Source organism: Drosophila virilis, chromosome X, assembly GCF_030788295.1.
Source record: "Drosophila virilis strain 15010-1051.87 chromosome X, Dvir_AGI_RSII-ME, whole genome shotgun sequence".
NCBI lineage: Eukaryota > Metazoa > Arthropoda > Insecta > Diptera > Drosophilidae > Drosophila > Drosophila virilis.
The window spans coordinates 13,898,544-13,922,097 of NC_091543.1; the positions used below are offsets into that span (position 1 = coordinate 13,898,544).

General features: G+C 44.7%; 6 protein-coding genes across 12 annotated transcripts; 3 read left to right on the forward strand and 3 right to left on the reverse strand.

Moving 5' to 3' along the window:
* Positions 1-63: 63 nt before the first annotated feature.
* Dok (docking protein homolog) lies at positions 64-8,512 on the forward strand. The gene is made up of 3 exons (XM_070210357.1): positions 64-392; positions 1,288-1,608; positions 5,450-8,512. Exons 1-3 carry the CDS (start codon positions 309-311, stop codon positions 7,097-7,099), a joined length of 2,055 nt encoding a protein of 684 aa, XP_070066458.1. The 5' UTR covers positions 64-308; the 3' UTR covers positions 7,100-8,512.
* On the reverse strand, positions 2,641-4,602 carry LOC6636061 (uncharacterized). 2 transcript variants are annotated; one of them, XM_002059556.4, is made up of 4 exons: positions 4,509-4,602; positions 3,285-4,445; positions 3,001-3,209; positions 2,641-2,930 (listed from the first exon to the last, which is right to left on the reverse strand). In XM_002059556.4, the coding sequence occupies exons 2-4, from the start codon at positions 4,383-4,385 to the stop codon at positions 2,711-2,713; spliced, it is 1,530 nt and encodes a 509-aa protein (XP_002059592.1). In that variant the 5' UTR covers positions 4,386-4,445; positions 4,509-4,602; the 3' UTR covers positions 2,641-2,710. The 2 variants fall into 2 exon arrangements, with proteins under 2 accessions (XP_002059592.1, XP_032295506.1); XM_032439615.2 differs by lacking the exon at positions 4,509-4,602 and having other exon boundaries at positions 3,285-4,478.
* Positions 8,513-9,103: 591 nt separating the features above from the next.
* On the forward strand, positions 9,104-11,975 carry Acsf3 (Acyl-CoA synthetase family member 3). The gene is made up of 3 exons (XM_002059557.4): positions 9,104-9,284; positions 9,400-9,589; positions 10,003-11,975. The coding sequence occupies exons 1-3, from the start codon at positions 9,207-9,209 to the stop codon at positions 11,592-11,594; spliced, it is 1,860 nt and encodes a 619-aa protein (XP_002059593.1). The 5' UTR covers positions 9,104-9,206; the 3' UTR covers positions 11,595-11,975.
* A 518-nt stretch (positions 11,976-12,493) lies between these two features.
* LOC6636063 (venom allergen-1) lies at positions 12,494-13,519 on the reverse strand. The gene is made up of 3 exons (XM_002059558.3): positions 13,352-13,519; positions 12,885-13,285; positions 12,494-12,830 (listed from the first exon to the last, which is right to left on the reverse strand). The coding sequence occupies exons 1-3, from the start codon at positions 13,502-13,504 to the stop codon at positions 12,572-12,574; spliced, it is 813 nt and encodes a 270-aa protein (XP_002059594.1). The 5' UTR covers positions 13,505-13,519; the 3' UTR covers positions 12,494-12,571.
* Positions 13,520-14,507: 988 nt separating this feature from the next.
* Positions 14,508-15,174, forward strand: LOC6636064 (uncharacterized). Its single transcript, XM_032439788.2, has one exon. It carries the CDS (start codon positions 14,616-14,618, stop codon positions 15,159-15,161), a length of 546 nt encoding a protein of 181 aa, XP_032295679.1. The 5' UTR covers positions 14,508-14,615; the 3' UTR covers positions 15,162-15,174.
* Positions 15,175-15,448: 274 nt separating this feature from the next.
* Positions 15,449-23,190, reverse strand: LOC6636065 (O-acyltransferase like protein). Of its 6 annotated transcripts, none has more exons than XM_070209075.1 (11): positions 23,106-23,186; positions 20,983-21,290; positions 19,660-20,916; positions 18,586-18,767; positions 18,318-18,529; positions 17,779-18,239; positions 17,396-17,475; positions 17,241-17,339; positions 16,732-17,183; positions 16,501-16,670; positions 15,449-16,424 (listed from the first exon to the last, which is right to left on the reverse strand). In XM_070209075.1, exons 3-11 carry the CDS (start codon positions 20,672-20,674, stop codon positions 15,940-15,942), a joined length of 3,156 nt encoding a protein of 1,051 aa, XP_070065176.1. In that variant the 5' UTR covers positions 20,675-20,916; positions 20,983-21,290; positions 23,106-23,186; the 3' UTR covers positions 15,449-15,939. The 6 variants fall into 6 exon arrangements, with proteins under 6 accessions (XP_070065176.1, XP_070065177.1, XP_032295497.1 ...); XM_070209076.1 differs by having other exon boundaries at positions 20,983-21,125; positions 23,084-23,180; XM_032439606.2 differs by lacking the exon at positions 23,106-23,186 and adding an exon at positions 22,969-23,057.
* Between the last annotated feature and the right edge of the window lie 364 nt (positions 23,191-23,554).

Sequence of the window (23,554 nt, forward strand, 5' to 3'; positions counted from 1 at the left end):
CACGATCGCTAACGATCCAAGTATTCGATAGCGTACATCGGTGTGCAGGTAATATGATAGTTCGATTTCGATTGCAGCATATAGAATGCAGCTCTGGGAGCGCATAAATAAATAAAGTTGCTCGAATTGTTGGCCAGCGGCTGCGTTTATTTTTGTTGCGATCAAATGTAAATATGAAGTGTGAATCTCCAATTGCATATACCAAGCAATACAAATCGTTAAACATTTATGAAAACTGACAAGATCGCGTTTTGTTACTGGCCAATTGAATACGCAAACGAGAAGCATCGGCAACGGGCCTCAACAGAATGGATGTTGAAATACCTGTTTTGGCTGGATATCTTAATGTTCCAACGCAAACTGGATTTTCGCTAAATCGTATCTCGAAAAAGGTAAGAGCCTGGCAAAGAACATACAGATTTCGCAATTAAACAGCAACAATTGCACAAATGTGCAATGCCAAATGCCAAATAAATACGAAATGCAACTTTCGTTATTTTGGCAAATGCGTATTAAAAACAGGACCTCGCCATGTGCATTTGTGTGTGTGCACTTCTCGTGTGCTTGTGTGCGCATAGCCATAACTGTGTGTGTGTGTGTGTATGTACATATATATGTGTGTCTAGATATCTCCATCTGCATACTTGTTGCATACAAATGAGAAGCATAAGGTGGGAGAAAGAAAGAAACATGCCAAACGGCGAGCCGAACATATTTTCGATTTGCGTGTGCGCGCCTGAGACGTACACACACACACACACACACACACACATACATGCTCGCACACACAATAAACGTATGTATGTATGTATGCGTGCGTGTATGCTCGCGATGACGGCTGTTTTGGGGATTCATCCATGCTTCATGGTGCCGTTGTCTCCATATGCATATACATATGCATATGCATACACATATATAGAGATATATACGTATATGTATATATATATATATACACTTCCATATGCCAGGGAATTCTTAAGTGCCTTTTGAGGATTGGGGCCGTGCCCAGTTGAAATGCATGTACATACATATGTGTTGTTTTGTTATGTAAGTCCGAATTTTCGTTGGAAATTTGATTAGCACAAACATTAAAAACCCGATCTTACAACACCAAATCAATGAAGCCAACCTTCGAGATGTATTCGAGAAGTTGTCCAAAGAAATGTCTTGATATTAGTAGAAATTACAGGGAGTTGACCGGATCTGTTCGGATTATTCGACTTTATTTTTTTGTATATTCTTATATTCTTATTTTATAGATGCTTTACGCTATGTTATATATTCCAGAAATCATGCAGTCGCTATTGCCTCCTATTCAAGGCCAGTCGCCATGGCATCGCACGGCTGGAGATTTGCGAGAATAAAGATGACAAAAATCCAAAGATCTTCACACTGGAGAATTGTGTTAAGATCACACAGGAACCGCCGCCAGCGAATCTCATACAGATTGTCAAGCGGAATGGTCAGCTAACACTCAATACGAACAGCGATGAGGAGCTCAAGGATTGGGTGACTGCACTGCAAACGGTCGCCTTTTGCGACAATAGCGGCCTACATGCCGCCCACGGTGCCATCGAGGAGGACAATGATCTATATTGCAGCTCATTTGTAAGTCCAACAACTGCATAAAACTAACAAAGCCGAAATGTATTTAGGAACAGAATTAGAAACCCAGAACTGAACGCGGTGCAGGTTTTTTGTTAACAGCCAGTTCTTAATAGAGCAGCAGAAAAGGGAGCTCAACGCGAGAATGTTCTTGATATGCTCTTAGCTCAATAAGTTGCAGTTCCTTGAGAGCTCTTTAGAAATTATGAACTTGATGATCTTTCAACATTTAATGTCGTGCCATGTTGATTCAGTGCGAGGAAAGTTTATTGAGAACACAATTAATATGAGATATAGCTTATAGCAGCAAAAGCAAAGTCTCACACAGATTCAAACAGTTGCAAGACTTTCTACTTTACTAAAATCAGCTTTCATTATGTTTAGAATGTCTTGAAAAACCAAAAAGGTTTCCATACAAGACCGACTGTGGTAGCTATCTGATATAGTGATACGATACACTCGGCTCCGACATTTGCACTGCGTGCAACAGAAAGAGGGATGTTTCGCATAGAAACGGACGGACGGACGCACTGCCGAACATGGCTGTTGATACTGATCCAGAATATATATATATATATACATAATGGGGTGGGATATGTCCACTTTTCTATGCGTAGCACATTTCGAAGCCCGAAAGGGTATAAAAAAGAAAATCTATTGCAAAATAAGCTAAGTATTAGGATAAGATTCTAGGGAGCATGGGCATATTGTTCTTCCTTAAAACTTCTAGAAGATGCTTGAGATTTTTGCGTCTCGCGACCTGTGTTATAATGATTCTGCTTCTTAAAACTTGTTGCTCAAAGAAAAGACCTTTGAGAGGTGTCTCATACTGTTCGCAAAATCCACAACTCCGGGAAGGTAAAGATTCATATGATCGGGCTACAAATATATGCGAATAAATGAATTAAATGATGTTAAATATCCAAGGGAGAAAAAGCTTAAGGCAAAACACCTGGCCCGGACAAGGCCGGATTGCACCTGCAAGCAATAAGGATGGAATTCGTTTGGGAGAGTGGATAACGAAAAGACAACATATAGATCGTTTGTAAAAAAGTATATTCCTTTAAATATTTTGGTCGCGTTCTCCATTTAAAATCCATTTGACTTAACAACAGACAATGTCATTGTCCGTGTAGCGTTTGATTCGATTGACGCTCAAATTGCCAGATCTTTGCACCCATTGAAGGTAGTTGATGAACTCGTTGAAGGTCGCATAACGCACCGTGTTGCACGTGTGGCCGTGATGATAGGGGCAGGACGGATCGTAGATCCAGTCGCGCGGACAGCTGCCGTTGCCGCCAACATGCCTGTCCGGCTTTAAGCGTCTAACAGATGGGCGGGGCAGGCTGTGACTTAGCGTATCTAATACAGGCAATACCCTGTAGGCATACTCACAGATCGGCGAGTCCATCGAATATGAATTTGCGCACTTTAACCGATTCCCTCAAATACTTCATCGCTGGTGGGCCGTCCTTGCGCCGATCGAAGCCGATCAAGAACACAAAAGGCATCACATCGAAGCGTATAACACGCATCAGATCCACAGCATAACGTTGCCGGAGCGGCCAATCCCCATCCAGCCAGAGTATGGCCGTGTATAGCACCTGTTAAATTGAAAGCAGACAGGTAGACAATGCAGTTGATCGTGGCCGTATGTCCAATATTCATGCAATACTCACTTCCATTTCCGTATTGACCGACAGATTGTCCAATTGCAGCAGACGTCGCACTTTGCTAAACTCCAGATTCGTAAACTCCCGACTGGCCGCATAGGACATCCAAACGCGTCCCACATAGGGCGTTATGATCTTCTCGATGTTGACGCACACGCGCTGCGATACGATATACATGGTCAGGACACGATCTGTGGTCTTTAGCACATCGTGAGCGAGTCGCCAGCATTGTTTGCTCAGCTCCTCGATGGCCAGGAACTGTGAGGCACGCATTAGCTCGACCAGCTGGGTGAGCGTTATCGAATTGATGGGCTCCAGCATCCAGCGATAGATATTAACAAAACTGCGTGACGCTATCTTGGATGCGGGCAGATACAGCACCTGCGAAAAGTTGCGATCGTTAAAGAAGGCGGACGTTAGGCCCAACAGCATGGAATGGCAATAGAGTTGTTTGCCCTCGACAACAACGGCCAGCGTGGGTCCAATATTCTGGCGAAATAGATGGCACAGCGCTTCGACCAGGTCTGGTTTCTTGGGCAACATTTTCGACTCCCAGCTGAGCAGCGGCTCGGTGAGCAGCTCATCCAACATGATTTTCGGTACTCTCTGGGCCACCAGCTTATTGAGATCCGACATGGTCGCGAGCGATTCATCGCATTTATGCACGCTCGTATGGCATTCCGTGATGGGTATGGGATTCTTAAGCTTATGATCGTACACCTGTTCGCGTTTGAGATCGTTGAGCAAGTGCAGCTCGTTTTGCATATCCTTTTCCCATTTCGCTTGGCGCATGCGCTGTTGCTCTTTGATACCGTCTGCGATTAGCTGCTGTCGTTGGGCTTCTTTCTCATCATTTATGCGCTCCTGCTCGTTAATTTCGTCTACATTTTGCTCCTGTTCATCCTCGGCGTCAGAGTCGCCAGCTCCCAGCTCCCTTTGATGGCTTATGAATTGTACAATCCGATCGTGTTGATCTTTTCGCGAGTTCTTCGTCTCGATACTAGTCTTCCATTCTTCCCGGAGTGCTCGTATTGGTGTCCAAACGATTTCCTTTGCATCATTTTGTTCCAATTCTTTTTTAGCATTTTTGGCATGTTTCAAATCCATTCTGCATACGTTGAATTTCGAATTTGCTTAACCAAAACTTCAGGGCGCTACACGCACGTTCTATAATATACAATGTTTAATGTTATAAATGTACGAAAAAAAAAAAAAAAAGAATAACCAGACCAGCTTCAAATTTTACTTTGCATTCGGCCACAAGGCCAACTTTTTCGTTGTCAAAAGCGGCACTGATCGCATAATCAAAGCTAACTATGTTATTTGCTGGAGACTGAGGACTAGGTAGGTTTTCTGGCAAAATACTGAACGACTGGGAAGTGTAAAGGAACGAAAGTAAGCAAAACTCAATTGATATAAACGTTTACGAATGTGAGGCAAGGCGAAACTGCACAAACGTTAACGTAAATGGGAAAGAAAGAGACAACTTTACGTAACGTTTGCGAGAGCAACATGAAAAGGAATTGTTAAATGGAATAGAATATGCATTTTCGGAATGCTGTAAGAGGAGCATGACAATAATTAACGCTCACCAGAGAATAGACGAAATCGATGCAACGTTTAAGAACGAAGCACAAAGAAGAATTGCGATGTATGAAAGCAATGCGTGGAGGGGAACAGAGATGGAAAGGGAGAGTGAAAGGGAAAGCGAAAGGGAGCGAGAGAGTAAGAAAATGAAGTGTCTTGCAACATTTGCAAATATGGCACAAAAAAAAAAAAAAGCAGAAAAAGAAGCCAATCATGTCTTGATCATAAAAACTGACTGAAGAAGTGCGTAGTTAGAAGCGAAACGTGGAATTTTGTTTGGAAATTGAAGCCAAGCTGCGATAAGAAATGTTAGGCAACTGTTTTTCCAACCAATTGCATAAACAATATGTAAATAATATGTGAATGTAATCGCGTTATCGTTAAGAAAACAAACACGAACCGTGCCTCCCTCCAAACGGAAGCTCCAATTTCTAACAACAACAGCAACAACAAAAATGCAGCCTAATTGTGGCAACAGCTGCAGCTGGTTGCCACACGATATCCACACACACACACACACACACACACACACACACCCACAACTAGGCGCAATTGATGCTGATCATATTTTGTTTAATCAACAGGACGGATTGTTTATTATTACGCTGATACCCTCGGAGGCGTCGATCCGGTGCAACATCGAGCCGCGCACATATATGCTGCAGATGACGCCAACGGAACTGCAGCTGAAATCGGAGGATCTGAATGTGACAATTGCCATGTGGCCGTATCGATTCATACGCAAATATGGCTATCGGGATGGCAAATTTCAGTTTGAGGCGGGACGCAAGTGTACAACGGGCGAGGGCGTATTTACGCTGGATCATACCAATCCGCAGGAGGTCTTCCGCTGCATGTCCGCCAAAATGAAGTCCATGAAGAAACTGATCAGCGGCGACAGCCTGAGCAGCATTGAATGCGGCGAGAATCAGTTCAGTGCCGCCGCCTGCATGGAGCCCGGCTCGCGCAGTCCGTTGCCCCCATCGCCATCGAGTAATCCGCATGCTGGCGAATTCGAGATCAATTCTACGCAGAGCTGCATATCGCTGCGCGGCTTCATCAGCTCAAATGATTCGCTCAATAATTTTTCGGCCAATGGCAGCGCCGGCGCCGGCACCGCAGCTGGCAACAGCATCAGCCTCTCCGTCTCATCGCAGGCCGCCGCCGCCGCCGCCGCTGCCGCTGCCGCCGCGGGCAAACACATTCCCAATAAGCCGCCGCGCAAGCTGCCCACGCCGCTGGAGAAGCTGAATGTGGTGAGCCCGGCGGCGACGGGTTTGCTCAGTGGCAGCGGCCAAGCTCAATGTGATAAATATAAGAATCTTGTGAAATATGAACCGGTTGCCATAACAACATCATCGCCCTCGGACGCAAACAGCAAGAACAGCGGCTCGGCTGTGATACTGAAGCCCGCCTCGCCGGATCCGTTGCGCGGCAGTCCGCCGGACTTGCCGCTGCGCAACGAGAGCTGCGGCAAGCAGCTGGCGCTGGAGCGCGACTACGAGTCCATTGAGAATATAACCGATGCCTGGAAGACGCGCGGCGTTGGCGATGTGCGCCACTGCGAGCGCATACCCGCCCTCAGCTGTGACAGCGATTTTGTGCGCCAGCGTTCGCTCTCGCAGCGCGACAAGCGCAAGGATCTGGCCAACAACACCTGCAGCAGCAGCACCAGCAGCAGCAGTACGCCCAAAATTATAGACATTGATATTGGCGAGGGTGTCGGTGTGGGCGTTGGTGTATTGATCTCGCCGGATGCCAATTACGATCGATTGGACTTTCTGTCGCCAAACAATAAAACCTCCAGCGGCTATAAGACAATTGTGAATGTAACGCTGCCCACGAATCGCATGCGCTGCAGTCCGCCGCCGCCGAACGAATATGAACTGATTGCTAGTCCAGATACGGAAAGTTTTCGCAAGGCCGATGACAGTCATCTTGGCTATGGGGTCCTGCGCAAGTCCAGCAATAATACTGCCACCAGCAACAACAACAACAACAACAACAGCAATAATAATAATAATCTTATTAACAATAATAATAATAATAGCAACAACAACAACAACAACACACTGCCCGCCACTAACAACAACAACAGCAACAGCAACAATGCAGCTGGCACTGGTCAATGTGCCACGCCCACAACGAACAAGAGCAACAATGATGCCGCCCTCGATCATCGCAATTACAACGGACTCAACTACACGATCGTCAGCAAGCCCAAGCGCGTATGAGAGCGAGACGGCAACCGCCAGCGAAAGAGAGAGCGAGCGAGAGAAAGAGAGAGAACACAGACAGATACATAGATAGTTAGACAGAGAAAGCGAGAGAGAGAGAGAGAGAGCGAACAGAGCACAAGAATTCTCATTTAGAAAACGAACAAAAAGATATATTAAAAAGCACAGAGAGAGAGACAGAGAGAGGAAGCGCAGCGCATTTGTAGGCAATAATTTGAACACAACCCGTAGATGATCTCCAGAGCTCTCGTTGCATTTACAGCCCCAAACAGGATAAGAAGAAGAGGCGAAGTTATTTTGTTAAATCAGTAGAAAGCACTTACAGATTCGATCGTGAATCGTTTGGCCAACATTTTATATAGAATTAAGACGCTTTACCAGAGCGTATCCAATACTAGCCATGGATACCTGTTTAGGCGTAGCTCATGGATCACATTTGGACACATTTTGCTGATCATTTTGCAGTCTTTCATAGCTTCTCAAATATGATACCTATATAAATCCTATATACAGTCGAGCTACTCTGTACAAAATTCCTCAATTCGTGTCTGCCAAATCTTTTTTTGTCTAATTAGTTTATTTTCAATGTATCTTTTGCCATTCAAACAAGGTCACAAATCAATCTAACTTTTATCAAAACTCTTTGTGTTAGTTGGTGCAATATTTTTTTAATGTCCAAAGTACTTTTTTCTTCTTTCTGGGCCATATTTGAATCTCAGTTTCGATCGAACTAAATTCTATTTTGATTTGAAACAAGGCCACGCCTTAAGCTCTTAACCCATATGAACACCTAGTTTAAACAATTTATTGAAAAGAACAATTTTGTTAAAGTCACATTTATTGTATTCAAGACAGAAAGCTAATGAATTTTTCCAATTAATCAAAACCAAATCCAAATCTTAAGTCGAACTGGGAACTAAGCTTGTTGCGATATGCTACGATTTGGTTCTTATTCGCAAACAAATTCTTTATATAATGTTGATAAAATGTTTTTGCTTCACATGTGATTCTACTGTTGAGCGTAAAAGTTCTTCAGCCAATTCTCGCAGCAGCTGCAACAAACAACAGCAACATATTTACTTGCGTGTACATGTACATATTTAATTGGTTGCGAATTCTAATATATATCTATATAAATATATATATACTGTTGGGGGAATATTGATCTGTCGCGCGCCCATTGTTGTCTGTCGTTGTAAACGCCATTTGGTTATTCGATTTGTGCATATACCAAAATTGTGGCCAGTTTTTCCCATGTACTTTGATCACTTTTAATATACTTGCAGTATATTATTTTTTTATGTTTATATATATATTATTTTTTTTTATTGTCGTCCCTATTAAATGTGTAAATAAATCAAACGAGAAATTATAATAAAAATTATAAAATTAATATAAAAAACCATTATATATTAGCTTGTCATATGTTGCTGCTCTATATCCTATCTATGTGAACTCGGACTCTGTAAGACTTGTAGACATACAATTTGTTATGTGGATGCTTGAATACCACATTATTCATAATTTTTAATGCCGAGTTCTTCAAATCGATTATAAGCTTAAATCTAAAGACAGTTTTGGTTGGATTAGGTCTTGACCTAGAAATTCTGATAATTTCCCAAAAACCGCAAAGAGAGGCAATTATATTTCTTGTTCCAATATCCAATTTTTGTGGTTATTTAAGATTTGTTAACAGGATATCTCTTATTCTGTATGGTATAGTTCTTAAGGTTCTTAAGCCTTTTAGCCGAACCGATTCGATTTCGATGGTTCAACTTATTCTTTGCCTTGAACAAAGTGAAACCAGAAATTCACCTTGTTTTTTATTTGGATAAAGTTTTGGTTTAAATAACCAAGGCTTAGCTTGTATTGAATTTTGAAACAAGTCGAACCACTGGTTGGTTCGAACCGTGAACTGAACCAACTGGAAACTGTGTTATTCTCATTTGGGTTTGCAGCCCTGTTGCGAACACAGTAAGCCTTGAGAATTGTGTGAAATAAAAGTGGATATGAGTTAATTTAATTGTTTTTGTTGCATTGAAGTTCGACAAATCATTTGACTGAGCATCGAGAAACGAGAAAACATTTGGGATACTTTTGGAAAATGTTGTCACTGAGACGCTTGCAAAGATTTCAATGGCGCCCGTTGGTGCGTCTCTGTTCGGCTGAGCTAGTACACAAGGTGAGTGCGGTCCAATTCTACATATATATCCATCTATCTATATATATATGTAAATATATATCTATTGCTCAAAACGAATTGAATGTTTAACCCTCCTCCATCCACCCACGAATAGGACACTTTTATAGAGAAGCTGAGGAACAGCTTCAACGAGGACGAGCGAAATCATTTTGTTGTGCCGACGTTTAAGAAGGCCATGCTCTTTCCAGACGAGATTGCGGTTAAGGATCTTAATGGCGAATTTACCTACTTTCAGCTCTACATAACCGCAAAAAAGCTGGCCATTCAAATATCCAATTTTTGTGGTAAAACAACAAAGCATATAGACAAAAGTCGGCAGCGCCCGACTAGAAGATACTCTGCCCCCTTCTCTCGTTCGACCCATTTTGTGGCAAGTTCAGTCTCGAATAACTTCGGTGCTTGTTGTCCGATCAATTTGAAACATTCAGTGCATAAATATGTCATGCTTATACCAAAGCCCTAGGCCATGTTTGACAAATTGAGTCTTCTTTTGCATTCTAATGGAACCGGGAGAGGTATTCAAAATTTTACCATACCCAAGTCCAAGCTCAATTTCTTACGGAAACGTAAGCTTGATCCTAGTCCTGTCCATGCGGACAGACTACAGGACATGGCTAGATCGACGCGGTTGTGGTGATTTATAGGCTTGCAAATTCTTTCTTCTGCTCCACGTGTGTCTCAATCGATTGTTTTACAGGCAGTGCCTCGCAGTCGAATGTGGCATTCTTGTGCTCGACGAATGCCCTTTGGATAGTTATACAGTGGGGCTGCTGGATCTCTGGACAGGTGGCCGTGCCGCTGGAGCCGAATCAGGCGCCGGATGAGCTGCTCAGCCAGGCGACAGATTGCAAGGCCAAGCTGCTGATTGGCACACCCGAGTGCGAGGGCATCACACAGGATCTGGCGACAAAGCTGCAGACGGCCAGCATTGTGTTGGATCACAGCTTTGTGCCCACATCGGAGAGTGTCGCCTCGACGGCAATGTATGCCAAGCAGCTGGTGGGCCTCAATGGCGCCCTCATACCGGAAAGCACGCTGCCCAATGACTACTATGCCAATGCGCCGGCAATGCTGCTCTATACGCCGGGCTCATCGAACGGCCGGAACGGTGTGGTGCTCACCCATCGGAATATCGAGGCGCAGATGCGCTGCCTGGTTACCAGTTGGCATCTGAATGCCAGCGACTCGATGCTGCCGCTTATATCCATGAATCGGATGCATGCGGCAATTGGAGCCCTGCTCGGCGTTGGCGGCAATATATTGCTGCAGCAGAAATTTGATAGCCATACCGCGTGGAGCTCCCTGCTGGGCATCAATAGCCCCTCCAAGCAGCGCGTGAACATCTTTCTGGCCATGCCCATCATTTACAAGCGGCTCATTGCCGAATATGATAAGATGTTTGCCCAGGACTCGCGCATGGTTGAGTACATTGTTAATCATTGCAGGCAAAAGATTCGCCTGATGGCCACCGCCTTTGGCCTGCTGCCGGAATCGGTTTTCTATCGCTGGCGCGAGATAACCGGCCAGAATATCTATGAATACTATGGCATGCTGGAGACGGGCCTGGTGCTGGGGCCCACGCTCGAAGAGCAGTCGCCCAACAGCAATACGGACTATCGCCCGGGCACGTTGGGCGCACCCCTCGTTGGCGTCTCGGCGCGTCTGGTGAATAGCAATGGGGATCAGCTGGTCAGCTGTAATAGTGAATTGTTGTCAGCCGCTGAAACCGGCACAGATCTGTCGGAGCAGAAGGATCTGCCAAAGAGCACACTGCTGCTCAATACGGTGGTGGGCGAACTGGAAATAGCTGGCAATAATCTTTTCCCGCAGAAGGTGAGTGGCACGCAGCCACAGAAATCGCTGCCAGAAGAGGATCAGCAGCAGCCACAGCATCAGCCGCCGGAGCAGCAGCCGCAACAGCAGCAGCAACAGCAGCAACAGCAGCAGCAGCAGGCGGAGCCGGCTATCGAAAAGTATTTGAAGACGGGCGACATTTGCGCCTATCGTAATGGCAGCTTTCACTTTCTGAGCAAGTCAACGGACGTATTCAATGTGGGCGGCTATAAGATTTATGGATCCGAGATAAAAAAGGCCCTCATCTCGCATCCGGGTATTAATGATGTTGCCGTTCTGGGCATACCCAATAAATTGTGGGGACATCGGTTGGGCGTCATCTGTATATTGTCACCCGATTCGGATGTCGATCTGGAAACGATCAAATCCTATTGCTATAGCCAATTGCCCGCCCACAAGCGTCCCACTGTCTTTAAGACAATCGTTGCCAAGTGATTACCAATCAATCAATCTATCCAATTCATCCATTGATCCATCGACCGACCGATCGTAAAAGAAAAATTTATGTGTTTATTGTTTAAGAGAAAAAGAAAAATGACAAAAAAAAAAAAACAAAAAAAAAAAAATATCAAAGGGAAAGGAAAAAAGAATTCGTTCTTTTTACAGACGATTGCAATAGATTGAAACTTGTTTCCAGTGGGCTCAACAAATGTAATACAGACAAGCTTGATTAAATTTTAGGATATTGATACCCTTTCGTGAATATAAATATCGGACAGATAATAACCATTAATTTATTAACGAAATTTCTGTATAATCTATAACAGCTTGTTATACTCACAAAGTACAATTAAAACTTGGAATTTTATTAATATACTCGTAGACTTTTCCATATTCTATAACAAAAACAAAACGCGATTCTATATATGTTTTGTATGTGGACCTGGCAAAATGTGTTTGAAGCCAATCCCCCCTTTTTCCACGCAGGGAAGTGAATTTTCAAAGTAGTGTGAAACACGTCTCCAAAATATTTTTTGAAAAATGTCTGAAATATATGTTTGTCACAAGTAGGACTTATACAAACAATTTCTGACCAGTTTTCACAGCTTCCGGTGAATTGAAGTAACAGCATGAATTGTGAATTCGGTGTGCATGAAATCCTAGATTTCATATCGAAAATAAGTACATGGACTCTACGTTTTCCCAAACAGAAAGTGTTTCTATATATAAGTTTGAGGGCAATCGAACGAAACTTTTGTTGAACCACTCTTTTTCCACGGTGGAACGTGGATTCTCAGTTAGAGTGCAGAACACGTCTTCAAATTAGTTGAAATGTGATTAAATGATAAAAAAGAAAAATCCTAAGTGTCCAACAAATAATAAGGCTAATAATATAATATGCTCATCTGTTTAATATATATAAATATGGGAACATGAAATATTGCCCGATTTTGAAGACTGTCAAATAAGCATTATGCCGATGGATCGTCAAAGTTGTAGTCCACATCTTCGCTGCTGGAGCACAGAGCGGAGTTCTTGGGATTGGTGCCACTTTTGCATGATTCAGCGGGCTGCGAGCACGACTTATAAATGGGAGAGCCAATAAAGTTGGTTGCCGCATAGTTACATGCAACTAGATACGTGTTGAAGCCGTCGTCCAGATAGTTGGATATGGCACAGCCGACGGCGACGTTGCGCTCGTTAACCATGACCGTAAAGTGGCCAATGGTGCTATTTATGGAATTAGTTACAGTGCATGCATGGCTAAGGACAGGCTTTACTTACGGTCCATTGTAGTTGTCGGGATACTCGGCTAGCTGATCGGCATTGATGTGTTCCGCTTCCGTTGCCCAATCCGCGACAGCATTACGCAAAATGTCGGCCGCATCCGATTCACCCGAGCCCGTGGTGCCGACGATGTAGAGATTCTGTCCGGAGTTCTTGTAAATCTTCGTATTATGACAGTCGTCGTGTTCCATCTGACACTGTTTCACATTCAACTCGGCCAGACGCGCCAGCTCCGGATCCCAGCTAATTGTGGCCATCTGACAGGCACTCACCCTGACCCTGCCCTGCCCACTGGCCCATTGCTGGCGCAGGTCATTGTGCGCCACAACGACCGCCTTCTGCGCCGCATTATCCACAGCCAGCAGCTTGGCACCCGCCGGACAACTGTTGGCGAAGCTCTGCAAGCAACAATTGCAGTCAGCAGCTGTGTGTTAAAGTGGAGTAGCCGCTAGCCAGACGCTTACCCCATCGTTGCCGCATGCTATGTGCTTCTCGCCGGAGCAGGATTCTATTTGGCAATAGTCAGTCGCCAGGCTGCCCGCCGTTAGAAGGCCGAGCATAGCAATTGCTTGGATCATCAGCCAGTTGGAGCTGCCTTTGGTTCTAGCCGTTTCCATGGTGGGACTGTGTGTGTTCCGTTCGCTGACAGTGTTCCTTATAGGGGCCACTCGCATGGAAATCGTGAGCCATTATCGTGCTTACGAAATTAGAAATGCACGGCTCGCTGATAAGCTAAAGATTCGCACGAAAACCAATTAAGCAACGAGAGTTCGACTCACAGGTGAAATAGGTACTCAAGAAAAGTTTATTAAAATTTATATGTAGCTGAAATTCCTGAGCGAGTTGCAGCTTTTATGAACATTACTTGACAAAGAAAGACTTTTTACGAAAACAAGGGGCTAAGAGCTTGGGGGATTTTCGGAGTTAAGAGTACTTCTGGGGGTTACATAATTTATTTTATTTTTGCAAATTATGCATATTAGAGTTGCAGCTTAAGCGAAAGGTATATTTGTTGAAAAACGCCAAAGGATTTACAAATCCAAAATACGTGCTTAAGTATTAAGAACATTATTAAAAACAGTATTAAAAATTTGATTGGCAGAACACATCTAATCAGGCCAAATTCTAAAACTCACATTATTTCATGAGAATTGCATAGAGTCGAAAATACTTTTCCCTTATTTTGTAGTGCAACGGAAGGTTTACTTGGCCTGCGATTGGTATGCATACATAAAAACACATGTAATTAATATATAAAAGAGCATTACCTTTCAGTCTACTTAAAGCATGCCAAATTCTCTGGCTTACATGCGTTTATGATAATCGCATAGAAAGGCCAACATTCAAAAATATTATTCAAAACTCAACTCAACTCAACTTTTAATATAACCCTTCTAATCAATGCAAGCCAAAGTGTAAGTCGTACATGGGCTCATGAGAATCGGATAGAAGGGCAACATTCACAGATACGGCTTAGGGTTTTTTATTGAGAAGATTTTGGAATTAATTCAGTTTCTTCAGCGGTTCTTGATTGTTTGTTTATTTTTGTTTTTAACTGATCAGAGTAAACTGCGCCTTTGTTTTCGGTTGAAATATAGCCTGCTGTATTGGCACTTTAGAATTTTGTCTGGTATATGTGTCACTGGTTTTCGGACGCAAACTCAATTCGAAATTCCAAAAATTGACTGGGGTCCAGTTGGCGACCGAACCGAGTCGACGGCTGCAATAATGACGGTTACCTATTTGATACCAATATATCCGCCCGATAACAGATTTATACTGGATTGGGATGACAATGTGGAGGCGTCGCTGTTGCTGGCACTTGGCTTCTTAGTTCTGATGCAGCTGATGCTCCTGATTTATATAGTGCTAGCCCATTTTCAGCCCTGCACACTCTATCGCCAGCAGCTGAACGAAAGCTATCGTCGGCGCTATAAGAATTTTATATTTCGCCGACTGCTGGCACAACTGGATCGGGCCCTAAGGCAGCGGCCAGGTGCTGGTCAGGAGCTGAGCTCATGTCTAGAAGCGAAACGCATGGCACAGTTGGCGATACGTTTGTTCTGTCGGGACACCACCAAGGTACTCTATCCGGAATACGAACTTGACTCATCGGCGGCCAGTGATGCCTATTTTGTGCTTGACGACGAGGAGGCCGAACTGAATTCCGCAGGCTATGCCAGCGTTAATTTTGATGTCACGGATGCATTCCTAGAGAGCCTATTGTATCCGAAACGCGCTGACATCCCCAGCAAAAATAAAACAAAGTCGTGAAACTGTTCAAACACATTATAACTAAGTTCGTTTATTGTGCTGACATCGCTGACATCGCTGAGGATTGATTGATTCTGAATTACGATTGATTCCCGTAAGTTAAGTCACTAGTCACAATACTTACTCGCTGATTTAATATATATATGTACTCGCTGAAGTTTCTACTCGCTGAAGACTTAACTCGCCAAATCATTTGCTCGTTGGGAAGCCCAAGTCCGCTGAACCTGACTCGCTGAAACATTTATTCGCTGAAAGTATTTGCTCGCTCAAGAACTTTTCGCCGAGTCACGACTCGTTGAAGCACTTACTCGCTGGATTACGTACATCCTTGCTCGCTGAAACCCAATTCGTTGGAAAAAAAATAACTGAAGCAGACTCGCTGAAGTTAAGATTCGGAGATGCATGCATTTAAGTGGAAGTTCCAATTCGCTTAAGACTAAAAAAATCTACTCGCTGTAATCTTTGCCGAGCTATTGAACTGAACTATTGAAAATTTGTATTAAATATATGTTTATATTTTGCAAGCAACTCGAACTTTTCACTCGCACACAAAAACCAACTAAAAACATAACATAAAAGCATATATATAAATAGAAATAATTGTTTATATTAAACATTAGCAACCTGTCGATATACTTATGTATGGACTCGTATACCTACAGTTATATACAATTTACAATACAAATTATGACAAACAAACAAAAAAAAAAAAAAGCGCGAACAAAACTAGATTCGAAGGAAGGAAGCAAGCTGCACGGAACAATCGATGGAGTGGGGATCACTTCTTGAAACAGATCTTGAGTACGCGTATGACTGGCGCCTCGAACAGGGCGGATATGACAAAGGCCGAGCCGAAGGAGACAACAGCATTGCCCAGAAATGTGGTCAATATCATTGGATTGTTCAGATGCACGGTGCCGCTCATGTGCGATGAGCAGATGAACATGATGATCGGATGGATGAGGTACGCGCAGTAGGTGAGGCGCGACAGTGGCCAGAGCACGCGATAGGAGAGTATCGCATTGACGGTGGGCGCCAGGCCCCAGCAGCAGGAGAGCACAATCCAGACAAGGCCGCAGCCAAAGGCGGTGTGTCCAATGCCAACATAGAAGGCCGTGTTCACGACGCTCAGCTCGCCCGGCCAAACGCCAAAGATGACAAGGAATAATATGCCCAGACTGCAGGCCCACAGACTAAGATTGAGCCGCCTCGAGATCTGCGGCGGCGTCTTAACCCTATACAGCGCATAGCCGGCGAACATGCCTGCGGATCGAAGCGCAGCGGATCAGGCCATTAATGGTTTACTCTCATGCCAGGGATTTGGTTGTGTAGGACTTACCCACGATGTAGGCACCGACACGCTGCCAGGGCTTGTCGTAGAGAAAGTCAAAGGACTCAAACGGCAGCGCCACCTTATGGGTATACTGATGCTGCATGGAGATGATGCCCGCAATGCTCCACGAGCTGACCAGAAACACAATCAGCGTCAGAGCCACAGCCTTGAAGTATCTGTAAGTGGCAAGCCAAAAGATTGGGCATCGCTTATAATGGAGATCAAATGCACACTCACTTTCGGGAAAGGGCCAGCAGTAGGCATGCCATGCAATAGAACTGCATATCATTGGCCATATACCAGCTCCACATCATGCACATCTCGTGCTGGGGAAAGAAGTTGTTGATATAGAGTATGTTGCGCCACCAATAGATGCGGCAGGTGTTGTGCTCGATTTTGGCCGGCTGGAATACGGACGAGTCCAGGCCCTGCCGCACGGCAAAGTCATTGAACAACACCACAAAGAGGTAGACGGGCGTTAGGCGCAAATAGCGATAGAGAATCATCATCAGCGTGTCCAGGCAGCTGCGCTTCACGAAGCTGCACGGCGGCCCTGGCGGCTTGCGCTCCTGCTTCACATAAAGCAGGGTTACCAGCAGGCCGCTGATGAAGAAGAACGAGTCCACAGAGAAGGTCGCATTGCCAATGATCTGGTACCAAAACGAACGCTCCGTAATCACGCGTTCGAACTGGCCGTATGAAATGCAGACATTTAAAAAGAAATTGGACTACGTGCCAGAGCCTACCTTATTCTCGCCAATGGCAAACATCTGCAGATATGTGTGTACCATCATGGTCCAGAGCACCGAAAAGACGCGCAGGCCGTGCAAGCAGGATGTGTGCGTCTGCAATGGGATTTGCAGTAAGAGCTGGAGCTGGCCGAGGTTTGGCTTAAACTTACCTCCTTGGTCTTGTCTATGTTCAATATGGCCTTGGCGTTCGTTTGCAGTGCGAAGCACAGCAACAGCTGCTGGTGCAGAGCTGCAAGTATTGGTTGTAGTTTATATATCAATTGTATATGGGGCAATGCCAAGTGCAGCCCGGTTTTGCGCGGCTTACACAATTCTCATTTAATTTATTTAAATTCATCAAACGATTTGAAAGCCAATCTGTGTTAAGCCAAAAGATTCACAAATGTGACTTTCACTTATTTTCCACATTCGCATGTGAAAAGGCTCAAAATCCCAAAGGCTACAAACTACCCCTATAGGGTTTGCTCTAAGCGATCATCATCAGTCAGTCAGTCAGTCAGTCAATCAATCAATCAATAGTGTTAACACCTACCTATGGGCTGTTCGGCCTCGTAGGTGCCCGGTACGCCCGCACAGCTGCCCGTTTCCACCTGGTAGTCCGTCATCTCGGTCTTTTCCGACTGTTTGCCCGTCACGCCCACGCCCACGGCCAGAGCCACTCCTACCGAGGTAGATGCTGTGCCCTCGCCAGGCATTGCCTCATTTAAATTAGCAGCAGCATCCATGACATGACGCTGCCTGTTGCCATTCATATCCATGTGCGCGTCCAGGGCCGTCTCGCTGGCCACAATCCCGTTGCTGCCCAGCGGACGCATCTGGAACAGCTCAAAGGGTTTGCCATAGTAGGCGGTTTCGTAGTCGCCGCCCTTGTTGGCCGCATCGCACTTGGCGCTTATCGCTGGTATCGGAGCCGCAACCAGGCGACGCTTATCGATCTTAAGCTGGCAATAGGTGGCCACAATCATCACCAGCAGCAGGGTAAGCAGAAAGCTTCTGCAGACAGAGAGGAAGAGTGAGAGTGAAGGGGGAAGCGAGGTAGTTGGGGCATTGTGCATGGTCTGTGCTACTCACATGAACACCTGAAACTTTAGTTGCCGCCAGTGGCTGTAGGGGCCGGGCACGGTGCGCACGCGCAACACCTGCAACGCCGGCTGCTGGACGCTGGCATTGTGTGCAGCCAGCATGGTCAGCATGCGGGCGTAGGGATCCAGCGAGAGTATGGCCTGGACATCGTGCGCCGAACAGGACTTGGGCAGGCACTCGCCCAGGCTCAGCATCTGCTGCTGTGTGTGGACACTCGCTATAGTTAAGCTAACAGCTGACAGCTCATTTGACTTACCGTTCGATTGAGGCGTGGCAATTGCAAGGACACATCCGCCACATAGAACTCCAGCTCAAAGTGCTTGCGCTCCCCACTGCCCAACAGCTGCCGATTGAGCTCAAGGCAGAATTGCAGCTGACCCAGCCACTTGTCATTGCCAAACAGCAGCTGTCCACGATAGCGTCCCGATGCATCATATGCTGTAATCAAAGATCAATAAAGTTATCTCAATGAGAATCACTCAGGATCACATCCGATAATTCCGATAACTCAATGTTTCTTCCAAGGTCAGTTATACGCCCCTAAATATCGCTGTGGATCTGCTAGGATTTGTCAACTGATCTTTAGCTGATTCTAAATTTTAATGCTCATTCAACTACTCGTGATCATATTAACAATAACAAATGATTGCATCGATCAGTAGTCGCAGCTACAAGTTTGCACATTTCTAAGATCACAGTCATGGATTATAAAAAGACCCAAAAAATAGTTTCCATTCATATATAAATTGTTCAGTAAAGATTCTGTTTGTAGATCGTCAGACCTTGCAATTGCCAAGGCTTTGCTGATCCGTTTTTACTTCATTTTGTAAACAGTTTTTTTTCTCTTCTCTTCTGTTTTTATTTTTGTGCTGGAATCGACTTCTGCCTTCTGATTCCTAATTTCAAGATCAGTTAAGCTCGATAGGGTATTAGGGTTTGCAGTTGGTCTGCATGTCTGCAAGGGCATTTAACGTTCGGCGTGTTTGTTTTGTGGATTTTTCTTTCAATACACCACACCCATTGAATATGATTAAAAAGGGAGGAATGCTTTTGTGCGAATGTATGTAACAGATAGATGAAAGCATTTCCGATCGTATAAAGTATATATATTATTCATTAGAAAGATGAGCTGAGTTGGTCTGTCCTGTCCAAAAATCACAAAACTTTAAATTTAAAATATATTTTCTCGTACCGATCTTAAGCGAGATTCCATTTCCCATACAAAGTGTGGAAGTGAGGGAAGGCTGTATAGAAGAAAGCTAGATGGCAGCTCGTTGCTGGGTGCAGGGTATCTGCTGGTCGAGCATTCCCGAGTCAACAGTTCACTCACCTTTCTGTGCCCACTCGTAGCTGGAGTGAAGTGCGGTCAGGTATGCCTGCATTTCGAGGCCACAGCCGGTGCGCACACTGGTGCGTATCTCGGAGATCTGCCAGTAGAAGTGATCGTAGAGATTGGTCACGATCTGAAAGTAGTTAGCCGAGCCGTAGAGGCTCTCGGCCATGCTGCTGTTGGCATTGCCGGAGCCATTGCTGCCCAGATAGCGGCTGATGCTGTTGATGGTGCTGCCCAGGGTCTTCAGCTGCATGTCGTCGTCGCTCTGCTTGAGCAGCTCGCGACCCTTCTTCGTGGATGGCTTGTTTCGCAGTATTTTCAAGATGTGTGTGCCGGGCGTGGTTGTGGTGCTAGTTGTTGTGGCTGCAGTTGTCGTTGTCGTTGTCGTTGTCATTGTTGTTGTGGTTGTGGGAGCTGTGGTGGGCAGCGCATAACCAGACTCTGGCAGCGCTGATATATCCACATCGACGGCATCGGTGTCATCGGGATTTGTGGGCTTGTAGCTGAGGTCGGGCGCATCGCCATTGCTGAGCACGTGCTGCTCCTCGCTGCTGAGATCACCCTTCTTGATGACCTCATGCTCGAGATCCTCCAGATCGCCCAAATTGAAATCGAATGTAACCGGATGCAGTTCGTACTCCTTCAGCGGATGCGGCTTAACATAATCAATGGTCGGCAACAGCTTGTCCAGCGGCAGGTAGGGCTTCTTCTTGGTTGGCTTCTGCGGTGGCAGCACCTCGTGTATATTGAGCGTTAGCGGCGGCTCCGCCAGCTCCTCCTCGGGCGTTACCTCATGCAGTATGGTTATGTTGTTCCGGCTGCTAAAACGATGCGCCGTGGAGGCCAACGCCTTGGCCGGCGCCGTGCCGCCAGCTCCCGTTGCGGCATGCAGCTCGGTTTGATTGGGCGCGGCAACAGCACGGCTGGCGCACAGGATGACAGTCAGCAGAATGGTGCATTGTCCAACAGTTGCGTTGCCGCTGCCTGGCCAGAGCCTCGATGTCCTTGACATATCGTCCGGCTGCTGCTCCAACTGCTTCACCTTGTTCTTACTGCTGCGCTGTGGCCTGGACTTTGGCTTGATGTCTCGTTGCAGTCGAGTTTGTTTTCTTTTAATCGCTTGACTGCATTTTTTTTTTGTTATTGTTTTTTTTTTTTTTGGTTTCTCAGTTTTCACGTGTTATTTTGCTTCTGCTCCAAGTTGCGATTCTCACTTCGCGCTGTCATCGTTCACGTGGCGTGCACAATGGGCATCTAGATGTTATGTATATATATATATATATATATATGGATTATTGATAGAGTTCAGTGTACGTTTACCCCATATATTATTGCGCTTTATGGGCTGGCGGCCAAAGTTATGAGCCGATTTGTTGTTAGCTTTTATCTATATATATTTTTATGGTTTTAATTGTTTCTAGGCGGGCGCAGGTTGCACGGATTGCCAAAGCCTGCCGCAGCTGCTGCTTTCACAGGCAGCAAAGAGGAAAATTACAAAATTTCCTGGTTAAACTTGTTAAACGTGTTGCAAGCACCGAGCAACGCCGAGTGGCCCGTTCGCAGTTGGATGTTGGCCAAAGCCAAAGCCGATCGGGCCGATGCCTATGCCGAGTGCTGCCTGCTGCCTGCTGTTTGAGGGGAAAAATGCTGCTGATGTCTCGAGTTAGCCTTTCTTACATAACTTCCGCATCGCGCCATCAATTCGCACTGCTGCGATGATGATGATGATCTTTGGCACCGCATTCGCAGTTTTCACCTGATTATGCAATTTCTATATGGTCTAAATTGATCGCTCAATATCGTTGGCTACAGCTAGTTATTAGCCTATTATCGCTCTCATAGCTTTTATGATCTCAGTAACTGCTTTGAGAACTGAGCAATAAAAAGAAATTCAGCTTAAATTAAGTTATGCTTTACTAAGACACACTATTCCTTTCTATTTTCTATTAGTGTTACCTTAGTACTTGGTATCTCTTAAATAACATGCGAAGTCCTTGGTATTCCCTGTCTCTAATCTCTTGCTACTTAAGAGTCTACAACAATGTAATATCTTTTCTCTTAGAGCACAAATCCAAAACAATCCTCTCAATTTCAACTGTAGCTAAGCATTTACAGAATACCCCAATTCATAAAAATATCATATCATTCTTCAATAGATTTTTTTATTGGGTAACTAGTAAGAAATCCTTCCAAAAAGTGTAAAGATTCTACAAAATGATCCTATTTATATCTTCTTTGCTTAAACATATTATGAACCATTATTATTATAATCTTTACTAAAGCCATTATCATATTAAAGAACACTTGGTACTGTGGCAAAACTTGAAATGGATTCCCGCATCTAAGCCGTTGCCTGAAACTGAAATCCGTTTTCTGAATACAATTCTGCAGGCATATAGAGGAAATTATATTTTTCTTTACAAAGTAAAAGAACTAACTCAAATATTGTTTGTATAATCGAAAGCGTCAACACTGTATACTAGGTCTTTCTATTTGCTTTCTATTCTATCATCTAAATAACTAGAGCAGGGGAGACATATTTTAAGAAATATCTTGATGTTTTTCCCCTTGAATTCCTGCTTGTGAGCATTTTCTTCTTCCTTCCTAGGCTGGAACTCTAATCTAACATTTGCAACATGCCATTTTTCTCAGACTTTTAGAAAGTAAATCCAATGCATAAGCTACTGCCACATGGTATTCCCAAATCGAAGGTATTGCTTTGGTTAGGTTAGGTTAGGTTGGTAGCGATAGATCCCAAAGGAAATATCTTTCAAGACAATGGAATTTAGTTTTGCAAAGAGGCCAACAGGTGCCAAAGAGATGTGATCGTGCCTAGGTCTAAGACCTTTTTCTTCTAAATATCTTCCAAATATTAAATCTGCTTCTCAAGATAGTTGTAAAACTATTAATCTTGATCTTGAGAGAGAGCTATTACTTGCTCTTCCGCCTAGTAAAGCAGATTTGTTATTGCGCATCTTTAATTAAAGTTCCATTGTAATTTTCTTGCAAAACCTTAAGCCAACCGGAACCGAACCCAACTTAAATCAAAGAGACCTCTATCTAGCCCCTAGCATAGCCCAAGTCGTATGGAATGACATCAACTGAAGATCTGTTTGGACCTGTTAATTAATGTTGAGCCACTGAATACACTCATTCGCATACTGGACTCATATGCCACATTCACATAACTTGTGGGCGGTAGGGCGAGGGAGGTTGGGGGGTTGGCAAGCAAGCAAAGTGGTGCAACATATTGCAATTCAATTGTTTGCCAATCGTAATAACAACAAAAACAACAATAAAACCCACGCAATGTCGTGTGGAGACGGGTGCAATGGTGGCGCGCTGGGTGGTAATTGGAGAGGTAAACAACAATAGCAACAGAAATAAAAGTTAAAAAAAAAAAAAGAAATAGAAACAACACGAGTAAAAAAGCGGCACAAAACTGTAAAACTGGACACGGCGGCCACTTTTTGGTTAATTTTTGCTGACAACCGATGCTCAACCGTTGCGATGAAAGTAAAAACCGCGACTGATCAGGCGCCGCCAGAGCTGGTAGCGCTGAAAGCCAATGGACGGCCGAGGCTACTCACGAGGTGCGCCAAAGCCGAGCCGAAGACGAACCGAATCTAAGTCGAGCCAATGCAGGCAAAAGCACGCGCAGAAAATGTTTGTGGGGGAGGGGTGGGCAGCTGAAGACAGAGACACAAATGCATTTGCAAGTGCAAGAGTCCGCCTTTGTGTAACTGGGTGTGCGTGTGTGTGTGTGTGTGTGTGTGTGTGTGTGGCAAAGCGCAATAAAGCAAACAAGCAAAAGTCATAATGTGCACTAAAAACCAGGCGAATGCAATTGCCATGGAGGCCACAACTTGGTCCATAGCTGGCTCTTTGCCCG

Excerpts from the sequence above, each read along its gene's own strand:
- Dok (XM_070210357.1), top strand. The coding sequence starts at position 309 with ATGGATGTTGAAATACCTGTTTTGGCTGGATATCTTAATGTTCCAACG. Across the intron at positions 393-1,287 it reads TAAATCGTATCTCGAAAAAG|AAATCATGCAGTCGCTATTG; the intron begins GTAAGAGCCTGG and ends TATATATTCCAG. Across the intron at positions 1,609-5,449 it reads ATCTATATTGCAGCTCATTT|GACGGATTGTTTATTATTAC; the intron begins GTAAGTCCAACA and ends TTTAATCAACAG.
- LOC6636061 (XM_002059556.4), bottom strand. The coding sequence starts at position 4,385 with ATGGATTTGAAACATGCCAAAAATGCTAAAAAAGAATTGGAACAAAAT. Across the intron at positions 3,210-3,284 it reads CGGTCAATACGGAAATGGAA|GTGCTATACACGGCCATACT; the intron begins GTGAGTATTGCA and ends TCAATTTAACAG. Across the intron at positions 2,931-3,000 it reads TTCGATGGACTCGCCGATCT|ACGCTTAAAGCCGGACAGGC; the intron begins GTGAGTATGCCT and ends CCCATCTGTTAG.
- Acsf3 (XM_002059557.4), top strand. The coding sequence starts at position 9,207 with ATGTTGTCACTGAGACGCTTGCAAAGATTTCAATGGCGCCCGTTGGTG. Across the intron at positions 9,285-9,399 it reads CGGCTGAGCTAGTACACAAG|GACACTTTTATAGAGAAGCT; the intron begins GTGAGTGCGGTC and ends ACCCACGAATAG. Across the intron at positions 9,590-10,002 it reads TCAAATATCCAATTTTTGTG|GCAGTGCCTCGCAGTCGAAT; the intron begins GTAAAACAACAA and ends ATTGTTTTACAG.
- LOC6636063 (XM_002059558.3), bottom strand. The coding sequence starts at position 13,504 with ATGGAAACGGCTAGAACCAAAGGCAGCTCCAACTGGCTGATGATCCAA. Across the intron at positions 13,286-13,351 it reads TAGCATGCGGCAACGATGGG|AGCTTCGCCAACAGTTGTCC; the intron begins GTAAGCGTCTGG and ends TGTTGCTTGCAG. Across the intron at positions 12,831-12,884 it reads CCCGACAACTACAATGGACC|CACCATTGGCCACTTTACGG; the intron begins GTAAGTAAAGCC and ends TTCCATAAATAG.
- LOC6636064 (XM_032439788.2), top strand. The coding sequence starts at position 14,616 with ATGACGGTTACCTATTTGATACCAATATATCCGCCCGATAACAGATTT.
- LOC6636065 (XM_032439607.2), bottom strand. The coding sequence starts at position 20,674 with ATGTCAAGGACATCGAGGCTCTGGCCAGGCAGCGGCAACGCAACTGTT. Across the intron at positions 17,476-17,778 it reads CGAGGCCGAACAGCCCATAG|CTCTGCACCAGCAGCTGTTG; the intron begins GTAGGTGTTAAC and ends CAATACTTGCAG. Across the intron at positions 17,184-17,240 it reads TTGCCATTGGCGAGAATAAG|TTCGAACGCGTGATTACGGA; the intron begins GTAGGCTCTGGC and ends TCATACGGCCAG.